This window comes from Crocuta crocuta, unplaced genomic scaffold (genome assembly GCF_008692635.1).
Source record: "Crocuta crocuta isolate KB4526 unplaced genomic scaffold, BGI_CrCroc_1.0 scaffold352, whole genome shotgun sequence".
Classification (NCBI taxonomy): domain Eukaryota; kingdom Metazoa; phylum Chordata; class Mammalia; order Carnivora; family Hyaenidae; genus Crocuta; species Crocuta crocuta.
Genome location: NW_027532169.1, coordinates 3,991,046 through 4,001,787, shown reverse-complemented (window position 1 = coordinate 4,001,787; position 10,742 = coordinate 3,991,046). Strand labels below are relative to the sequence as shown.

General features: G+C 54.4%; 1 protein-coding gene across 1 annotated transcript in view; it reads right to left on the bottom strand.

Moving 5' to 3' along the window:
• Nucleotides 1–10,742, bottom strand: part of HOXB4 (homeobox B4) — a 19,701-nt gene that overhangs the window by 388 nt on the left and 8,571 nt on the right. The window contains exon 3 of the mRNA XM_077776873.1: nucleotides 872–1,108. Within this exon, the coding sequence (XP_077632999.1) occupies nucleotides 872–1,108 (237 nt within the window). The remainder of the gene's footprint in view (nucleotides 1–871; nucleotides 1,109–10,742) is intronic.

Sequence of the window (10,742 nt, the reverse complement as noted above, 5' to 3'; positions counted from 1 at the left end):
GGGCGTGGGCCTCGTGGCCTCCCTGCCCTCCAGCAACAGGAACCACACGCAGATCTGGCGATGTCCCAAGGACCCTCCTACCACCTGCCTGGAAGCTGGTGGCTGAAGGAAAGGGGAGGGGTGAGGATGGAGGGTGGGAGCCATTTTTCTGTTTATCAGTAGTAGCAAGAAAAGAAAAGGCTCAAGCCAGAGCCAGTGTTGAGGCTCAGGCCAGAACCCTCAAAGGAAGCCATGAGGGCCGCACAGAGCCTGTCCTGAGATTTCTAGACCCTGGTTAGGGGCCTTCAGTGTTGGTTCCTATGTAGCTTTGGGCCTGGTGGGCTGGGGACTCAGCCCAGGGAGGCTGCCAGAGGCTTATGGGAACCAGCACCTTTGGGTCCTTTCTCTTACCCCCAAAAAGTAAAAGCGAAAAGTGGACCTCAGACCCTCCAGCTCTCCTGGCTGTTGCTACCACTGGCGAGACAAGGCCACTGCAAAATTGAAAGAGAGTCTGGTCGCTATGGGGCTGCCTCGAGGGCACCCAGCCAGGCGGGCCCCTGAGACAGGGCTGCGGGCAGGTCTGGCCTCGAGCTCAGCTGAGGGAGGTTGGAGGAGCCTTCCAAAGACAGCAGTGGATCCCTCCCCTCCCAGAGCCTCCTCAACTCATTGTGGTCCCTTCTGGTGACACCAGGAGCTAGGGGACGGTGGGGCGGGGGCGAGGGAGAGGACTGGGGACCGAGAGAAAGCTAACCTGGAGAAAACTTTTAGAGGACACTCCCCCCCCCCCCAAGGCAGTAGGAGAGGAAGCGGGGGCCTCTTGTGACTCCTGGAGAATAGAGCCCATTTGAAATGCTTGGGAGGCAATTAGATCCCAGTTTGGTTTCTTCCTTGCCTTTTTTTCCGTCCTTTCTTGGAGGTTTCTAGCTGGCCGGTTGCCCCTGATCGGGGCTGGGAGGGTGGGAGGCGGATGGCAGAGGAGGCAGCCTGGAGGGCGCCCATTTCGTTGGAGGAGTTGGTGCAGGCGAGGGACCTTTCAAACTTCAGGGGGCAGAGGCAGGGCTGTGAGGAGCTGGGCCGGGGGCCTCGGAAGAGCAGGAGACATCCGAGGGGTGTGAGGGAAGACTGGGGTCTGGAAAGAGACAGGGGAGAGGAGTTTCTCACTCCTGACTATGATTTAGGGCCGGACCAGAGAGAGGAGTGAACACTTTCTTCCTGGACGCCAGCAGGACAACTTGGGCAACTTACTGTGTGCATGCGTGAGAGAGTGAGAGAGGGAAATTGAAAAGGAAAAACTGAGAAAAGATTAAGACACAGGTTTTAGGATAATCTAACAAAGCCAGAAATTAATAATAAAGGCAAACCCTCAGAAAGAATAGTCCCCTCCAGGGCAGGTTTTCCTCTTCCACTGGCTACAGCACCCCCTCCCCCACTCCTAATCCCTACTCAGTATCAGGGGACAAGGGGCACTTTAAGCCTCTTTGAGCCATTCCTGGCTGCCCACCCTCCCAGGCCTTGGAGGGATCCTGTCTCTTCCCCTCCCACCCACCCCCCAAATAGAATCCATTAAAGAGCAAACGAAAATTCTCCTCTCAATAAGAACAAAATGGCTGGCTCCTTTCAAATCGATTTCTGGTTTCAGCTTTGGGTGCCCAAGGATCTGGGCCCCGGACTCAACCAACCCACCAGGCTCACTGAGAAGCGGGGGACCCGGGTGCGGGAGCGAGGCGACTCGAGAACTGTTTCTTTCCGGTCCTGTCTGGGCTCCGGGCCCCACACTCTCCCAGCTTCGCTGACCAACTTTGTGGCCGCTGCGGACCCGTGTGAAGTTCGCACACGCTCACCGGCATGGCCATCTCTCCTTGAATATTAATAAAGATTTCAAAGCTGGCGGTTGTAAAACTAAAGTGCTAATGAAGATGGCTCTTGCTGTGCGGATTCCCCACCCCCACCTCTCTAAGATGCCCTTGCGGGAGGAAACAAAGGGGAACCGGCAAGGAGAAGATTCGGTGCCTCCGCGGAGGCCGGTGTAGACCCGGCTCAGCGGAAGCGGGGGATCCAAGGAAGACAGAGGCCGCTACGGGTCGGAGAAGAAAAAGGCAAGCTCTGCTCTCCCCACCCTGAAAGTGTAGGGGCGCGAGAGAGAAGCAAGAAAAGACAGGGCAGCCACGAGGGTTCGCAAAGTGTCTCGATGACCACGGAGGCCACCTGAACGCGCTGACTACTCAGCGGATGGAGGTGCCCCGCGGGGCCGGGGCCGAGGCTGGANGCACGAACCCGTTCTGAATCCGGGGTCCAGCCACATCTGGACGCTCAGTCCCGGCCTGGCAACCCCCACGCTGGCGGATGCCGGTCGAGACAAAGGTGGGCAGACCGGGCGAAGGCAAGAGAGAGAAGGGCGAATCTCGGAGGGCGTGGGGAGGAGGTGGGTTGCTGGGGAAGGGAGGCAGAGGCAGGCAAGAGAAGAACCGCGGCCCAGCCTGCTGCCAGGGACTGCGCAGGTCTCTCTCCCAGTGACCTCTGTTTAGCAGACAATAACTCACCGGATTAATGACCAATCAGCGGAAGGCCTTCCCAATTGCCTCCAAATATAAAACCCCAGAGTCAGAACGGGATAGGGCCAGAGTCTGGACCTGCCAGCCCTTTGGGTCTCCCTCCCCCCACGCAGCCCTCCTCTCAAAACAGAGACTCTGATTTCCAGAACCCCAAAGGTGAAGTTCTGCGCATCTCTTCTCATTCCACCAGAACTCATGTACCTGACCACGCTTCCCAAGGCTGTCTGGAAACCTCTGGTCCCCTGCTGGCCTCCCATATCCCTGACCCTACAAGAAATCTCCCTCTCACGACTGTGTAACTTCTGAGAAGCCCCTTCCTCTTTTGAATGGTATCTACTTCCAGTTGGGAAAAGAGGATGAAGACAAGAGTAAGAACAGGGCAGGGAGCCATCCACCTCACAAGCCTTCTGCCTTGGCTGCCCTGGTCTTTGGCACCCTGTGTGTGTCCTCTCCCAAAAAGAGAGGGCTCAAAGGCCCTGGGGTCAGCGTGAGGCTGGGGGACAGGCAGTGGCCTACCATTACAGAATCTAAATTCTAAAACCCGAATTCAGTCCTTGGGCTGGAGTAGGAAGAATTTCAAAAGCTGAAATTTGAACAGCTCCAGCCTCAGCCCGGCGCCTGGCAAGGAAAATGCCTTGCTCTGTGAGGGGTACCCTCCCCTTCCGTAGCCCCCCACCCCCAAATGCCAATCCCAGTCCAACCCAGCTAGCCAGCCCCCTCTCCACTGCCTTCTGTCTCTACTGCTCTCAGCCTGGGCTTCTCTGCTGAGACTAAAGAGACCTTCAAGAGGAAGAATGGTCCAGATTCTAATAGATTTCCCAGAGCCAGTCAGAGTAACTGTCCACTGCTCTGGGTGTATACAACTCCCTGGATATTGCAAATAAGCATGCCATAACTTCTATACCCAGATGCTCTCGGAACCGGAAGCACTAGAGAGTTACCCAAGGCCATACCTAGGGAGAACTCAGACACTGTCCCATCCTATCCCTGCTACTGTTACAGACGAGGAAACTGAGGATCAGAGCCAGGAAGTGATTTGTCTAAAATTTGGCCTAGCCATGGTTTCTAGGCATTCCAGATTGGCTGTCTGACTCCCTGGGCCTCAGTGTCCCCTCTGTAAAGTTAAGAGAGCGTGTGGGGAGGGGAGGGGTTGGGCTTAAATGATCTCTAAGGCCCCTTTTTGGACTGACAGCTTGTGGTTCTCTGTGTGCTAATGTAAAAACGAATTGACAATGCACAGTAATAAACCGAGTTCAGACAATAATGGGCTTCGGTCTCTGGCAAAAGCAGACTATGTCTTCTTGGGATTTAAATGTGTGCACCCCCACTGCCGAGCCCCACTCCCCACTCCTGGTCATCTTTCCCCCCACAGAGGCCCATGCACGTTTTAACAGCTTTTCTGTGTGTGTTGTGTGGGTGGAAGGGGGGGTGGTTTCTACCTTCATCACCAAATCAAAAGTGCTATTTTTGGACACAGCAACCTGGGCAGTAAATAATTAATTTGTATAATTAGAAGGGGAAGGCTTTGACCTGGCAATTTTTAACCAGGAGTCAATGCACCCATTGTACCAGCCTGGCTTTCTCACCCGACCCCCAACTCTGCCCACACACCTACCAGCCTCCCCAAGCGCCTCCCCCTCTCCCCCCCACCAGTTGGAGACCAGCATTTCCAAAATGACCAGCAGGGTTCAGAGTCAGATTCTGCTCCCTCCCCAACAAAGTTCCATTCTTCGCCTGGCTCCCCCACAGAAAAGGGTCCGGCTCTCAGCTGCCCCTCACAGCTTGCTTTCCCTACCCCCTAAAGCCCCTAACCCCCCAACACGGCTCCAGGTCCAGGCTCTCTGCTCCTGGGACACATGAAATCCACCTCCCCAGCTCGAGATCCCCCAACAATGCGGCGAGTTTGCATTTCAAGAAACTCCCATTAATATCAATTTACTTCACTGAAACCTCGGGTTCTTCATCAAGTTGATGATTTATGATAAAATCAATTAAATTACGGCCACTTAGGGCCCAGCCGCTTCCTCTCAGATTTCATTGGTGCGGGGCCCAAGTGTCTGGTGGAAAAATGCAAGTTTAGCTGGAGGCGAGGAAAGATAATTCTGCGGCTGAGAAAATTTAATGCAAAACAATTTCCAGGCAAAGCCAGGCTTCTAGAAAGAAATGCAAGAGCCACCAGTTGGCCTGAGGAAATAACTATCTGGGGTCAAAATATTTCTCTCCCCACCCCCAGCATCCTGCACGGCTCCTTTGCTCTGCTCTCCTTTGTGCTCACTTGCTCCTTCCCAAGCAGAGACTTTGAGAGAATTGGAGACATGATGGTGGACCCCAAGCCTGCCGAGGCCCAGTGTCAAGACGCTGATCTTGGCTACCACCCTAGGCCCTTTTCTCCTCTCCCGCTCCCTTCTCCACGCACCATGCTCACTTATTCCTTAGTCTCCCACAGCAAAGTTAAAGGTTCAAAGTGAAGATCAGGTAGCGTGGGCAGATGACACAGAGGGACCAGGGACCAGGCCAAGTGGACTCTGCTGCATGTGGCTGTGGGAGGAGAGAAAGCACAGGCTGGGGGGTGGGGGGAGCATGGTGAGAGCACCCGGCAGCCGAGCACCTACAGAGCTACCGCATCACAGAGTCCCAGGACCAGAAAGCACTGAGTCTCCCTCCCAGCTCCCTGTGCGCCCACTCACAAAGCGATGCTGTACACCCCGACAGACCCCGGCCCTAGCGCACGTGTGCCCGAGGGTGCGGAAGCTCTCGGACAATACACAAACACACCTCCACGTGTGCGCGCTTGCACACTCTCCTTATGCATCGCACAGACCCACCACATCCTGCGCCTGCAGAGGGACGGTTCCCACCGTCTCCCCACATCTGGGAAAATAAATCCCAGCGAATGAGCCTGGCATCGCCTCCCACTCCGAGGAGAGGGGCTCCTCCCGCCTCTGCTCTGTTTGGTTTTTGGTTTCCAGAGCAGTCCGGGAGTAAACATAGCGTCTCCGAAGCCATAAATCACCCCCTCTCCTACCTTCTCAGTTTAACACCCGGCCTCACCGCAACCCCTTGTAGTTTCAGCTTCAAATAGCCCGCCAGGTGCTAAAAGGCTCACCATGATGGCAGCTGGGCTGTGGGAGCAGGGCCCAGCTGTCCCCCCAACTCCAGGAGATGCCCCCCCAGGTTTCCTCCACGACCCACAGCTTCCAACTCCCCTGGAAAACCCTCCCNACCGGCGCCTCGCATCGCTCCACACTGCCCTGCACACCCGGATCCCTCTACCTCTTCAGCACCCACCCGCCTCTTGAAGGTGCTCACATCTTTGCCTTCCACGATTCGGATCCAGCCTCCTTNTTCCCTGGCGTTTTCTAAAGCTGCTTAGGCGGGTGGGAACTTGCTTTCCCTTTTTCCTTTTTCCTTTTCTTGCCAGAAAGATGGGGGAGGGGGGGATGGTTAGTAAGGGTCGCGTCCGTGGGCTCAGGCTGGGGGTTCCAGGGAGGAGATGTGGATTGGACGTGAAAGGGAAAGTTCTTAGCCGGGCCCCGCAGATCAACTTCTTCTCCAGGTCCCTAAAGAAGAGACCAAACCCGCCAGGGGGAAGAGAGGCCGGGGAAAGGTTCCAGGGCCCAGGTGTGAGAGCCTGACCCAAATATACCGCCCGCTCCCCCCTCCCCCGTGCAATTCTGTTTTGGGAGAGTCCAGCCATTAAGTTACTGACAGGGGCTGTGGAAGAGGAGACTGAAGTGCTAAGGCAGTCTTGGCCATTCCCTGACACTTCAGTTCCTGTCCCAGCTGCCTCACACCTGATTTAGCACCCCCGAGGGCCTACTCCAGAGGCAGTTGCTTCTGGGACGGCCCCAGCTTTGGGCAGCTGCCTGTAAAGAAAGCACAGAGTCTGGAAGAGTTTCCAGACCCCTGCAGCCCTCTCCTCTCTTTCTCCCTCTCTCTCTCTCTCCCTCTCTCTCTCTCTCTCTCTCTCTCTCTCTGCACCCTTTCTAACCATCTCTGTGGTCTCCGGTCCCTTTCTCACAGCCTCTTTGTCTTCTCATACTCTGCCTCTCTGTCTTCAGCGAGTTTGGACTGAGCCCCGTGAAAAGACTTAGTAGCTCCAGAAATCACCTCTGGGCTCACTTACTAGGCTGCCTCTCTCCTTGGGGCAATGTGGAGCGCTCTTGGCCTCAGGGCCCTTCCATCTGCAGGGGAAACTCACCGCCTCCATCACAGAGACCTCTCTCTCTCTCTCTTTTTTAATTTTTTTTATTTATTTCCGAGAGAGAGAGAGTGTGTGAGCAGGGTAGGGTCAGAGAGAGAGGGAGATACAGAATCCGAAACAGGCTCTAGGCTCCGAGCTGTCAGCACAGAGCCCGATGCTGGGCTCGAACCCGCAAACCGTGAGATCATGAGCTGAGCCCAAGTCGGACGCTCAACCAACTGAGCCACCCAGGCGCCCTGTGAGACACTCTCTTTTACAGAGAAGGGGGCAAAGGGAGTGGTTTCCTTTCCAGTTCCCTTCTTGTCACTTAACTCTGTGTGTGTGTGTGTGTGTGTGTGTGTGTGTGTGTGTACCCATCCAAGTTGTGGAGTTCCTCATCCCAGGACAGCCTCTCTGTCCCTCTGACTGGCCTTTGTCTTCCCCCTCCCTGTCATCCTCTCCTTGGGCTCTGCCTTAACTTCCCCCCTCAGAAAGGGATCCTATTGCGTCTTCTCGCTCTAGGGCCCTCTCTTTTTCCTGCGTCCTCTCGCTCATCTTTCTACTCAATTCCCCTGCTTGCTAAAGCACTGGCAGGCCCAGCTTCTTCAAGGCACGGGGATAAACACCATCATGACTAGAGAAAGTGGACACGGGTGGAGTTGGGAAAGAAGATGGGCGATGGCAGCTTTCTGAAAGCCCCTTCCACCAAATTCGTTCTGCTCCATCCCCTGAACAGCACAAAAGCGAATGGGGTGTGTGGTGATATGTGTGTGTGTGTGTGTGTGTGTGTGTGCGCGCGCGCGCGCACAGAACTGATAAGAGGCAGGATGCTTTGTGGCTAAATAAACCAAGCGTGTGTGTGTGTGTGTGTGTGTCTGTGTGTGTGTGTTTTTCAACAACAACGAAGTCATTCCAAACTTACTGATGGGGGTAGGCCTATATGCCTGGGCCTCACGTGGAGAGATTCAGCAAGGAAGGAGCAACGAAAAGATAATGGTGGAGAGTTGTGACCTCCCCCGCTTTTGTCTGGGGGGGGGAGGACTCTGAGCTTGAGTTGGGGAAAGGGAAGGGGAGGGGGTATCCCCGGGCCACAAGAGACAAAGACCTGAAGGGGGCTGAGAGAATGGAGAGGGAAAGAGGGGGGATCAGACCTCCACATCAAAGGCAAAGGCAGCAGGAGGAGGAGGGACAGAGAAGGAAGGATAGTTGGTAACAGGAGGTAGAGGCCTGTAGGGCTGGCTCCCAGCGCCCCCCCCCCCCGCCCCGCGCGCTGTGACCTGTCCCAAAGAGCAGATCCCTCAGTCTTCCCCATCCTCCAACACAGGCCAAATTCAGAAGCTAATAAAACACAAGTCTACCCTCTTCCTTCCTCCCCACGTCCCTCCTTCTCTCCAAGGAAGAGACAACCCTCCTCCCTTCTCCGGGATGGCGAATGCACCCTCTCCACAGTCACACCCGCCCTGCAACTTCCCAGGTGAAGGAGAGAGACAGACTCGCCTCTCACACCCCGCGCGAGCGAGCGTGGGGGGGATTCTCCGACACTGAAGGAGGGAGGCCTGAAGGGTCGCAGCCTCTGTCCCTCAAGTCAGCCTCCCCCAGCCCTTCCCCCTCCCCCCCCATCTCCAGTCCTGTCAACAGCTGCCCCTGAATCCAGATTCTCTCTCCAGTTCCTTTCATGCAGACCAGACAACACCCGCTACCCATCCCAGCCTAGGGTCTTGATCTCTAAGCCCTTTTGGACCCAGACTCCCAGTTTGGGACGCTTGCTCCACGACGCACCCACAGATCTTTCTATTCACAAGGACAGGGCCCCGTGCCACTTGGAGCAGAGCATGGGAGCAAGTTCCTGGATGTCCCCAGACTGGGCCCTAAAGCCGGTACTCCACGCACGCAGTTGACGCCATGAATAATTAACACCTGGGCGAGGCGGCACTCTAATTTTTTTTGCTCGAAGGTTTACACTAGCAGGCAGAGTTAAATATCACAGATAATAGTGGCTATAAAGCCAACTGGCCCGGCTCCAGCCAGCAAAGGAAAAGCCAGCAGTCCCGACCGGACTTGGCAAAGGTTCTGTCCCTCTGCTCCTCATCCGTCACAACTTTGGGGCGCAGTGTAGGATGCCCCCCCCCAGAAGCTATTTCTGGCTTTGCTCTTGCCCATCAGGCTCTTCCCTAATGGGAAGGGACTGACACCCCCATATGAAACCAAAGGGGAAAGTTACCAGCTCTCCTCCTCCCAATTTGCACCCCATTCGCTCCCTCCTTGGACGGGGTGGGGGGGGGCCTTAGGGAGGGGAACACACACCGTGTCCTGGGACACTCACCAACTTTCTGGGACCACCTGATTCCTGGAACATTTCTAGAAAAACTTGGAGAACTTCTCCGTGCTTTAGCCCCAGACACACACAGTCCCTCACTGCTGAGGAAACTTTCTTTGTTTCAGGAGGTCGAAGGAAGGCTACTGGGGTGTGAATTCATTTCCTTGTTTTGTTAGCCAGGAGGGTACGGAGCCAAGGTTTGCAGCCTCTCTCCCTGCCCTTCACCCTCTGCCCCCACTTTCTCCCCCAATTTGGGTAGCTCCTTCTTCACCCTCCATATCCTGCCATACACATCAATCCTATAGATGATGGCTCGGTACTAGAACCGAATCTTTCCAGCCCCTCCCAAGTGCAGAGAGCTTCAATTTGGTCCCCATCGATTACAAAAATCTTTGCCTTCAACTCCGGTAATTTCTTCCTCCGCCTCCAACCCCGCTTGCCCCCAGGCTCCGTCTGCCTTCGGAGTTGGGTCCTTTACCCTGGGCTGGAGATGAGGCAGCCAAACTCCTGGAGGGGAACCACTGAAAAATGAATTTCTGTCTGCTGCTTCAGGAATGTTGGCTCTATCAGGCTTGCAAATATAATTTTTATATTAGGTCGTGGTCTTTGACTGGGTTTATATGCCAATGAGGCATTTCTGGTTTACCAAATTTATACAAATCTCGCCTTAATTGATAATCACAGATGCTGTAATTTAAGACCTCCAGCTATAGAGCTTTCATATTAACTGCTGATATATTACTGTAAATCGTCTGAAATAACCNGGAGAGCGAGCCTCTCCCGGCCGCAGAAATAGCCCAGCTTCCACATCATTTTCCGTGAGAAATGATTTATCGAAGACATGGCCATAAACAACACAACTCGCTCACAAACACACACAGACGCACGCGCGCACACACGCGCACGCACACACACACACACACACACACAATGGCTGGCATGCCGGCCGAGAAGCTGACACCCATATTGCTATAAATCAAGAAAAAGGTTGGAGGAGAGAGAGAGAGAGACAGAGAGACAGAGAGAGAAGAGGAATATTCCTAAATTCTCTATGCAATGCCTCAATGGGTATAAACACACAGAGCACCGTGTGAAGAGAAATGGCAGGAAATGAAGATGGCTATTTGTCACATTTTACGACAATAACATTAATAACAAACAATAAATTTACATGGACATATAAGACGCGGTAGGTAGTGAGAAATCCCTTCTACTTACAATACCCCAGCCCGCGGTGTGGCTCCGGCTGCGGGGCTGTTTTATTGCTGCCTCCCTCTCTTTTTCTCTCTCTCTCCCTCTCTCTCCCCCTCTCTCTTTTTTTTCTCGGGGTACAGGCTTGTTTTTCAAAGGACAGTTGAATTGCACGTCAGAAACAGGGAGACCGAGCCTGCGATTTTCCTGACGAATACATATCTATTCTGCAACCTCGGCATTAATTATTTAATGAATCACGTGACCAGGAGGGGGAAGGGGGTCTTTCGATTTCAGGCTCAAAGGACCACTATGACCTTCCCCTTCAGGAGGAGAAATTTTCCTGCAAAATAGGTTCCCCCCAATCCACCAATGGAAGAGTAGCGAGTTTGCCTTGTCTCCCACATTCGCATCTATACCTACTCTACCTACGGCTCCCTAACCTCCCCTCCCCCCAGACACACACTTACCCACAGCCCACCTCTCTTCTCTCCCTTCTCCTCCTGCTTCTCCTTAGTTC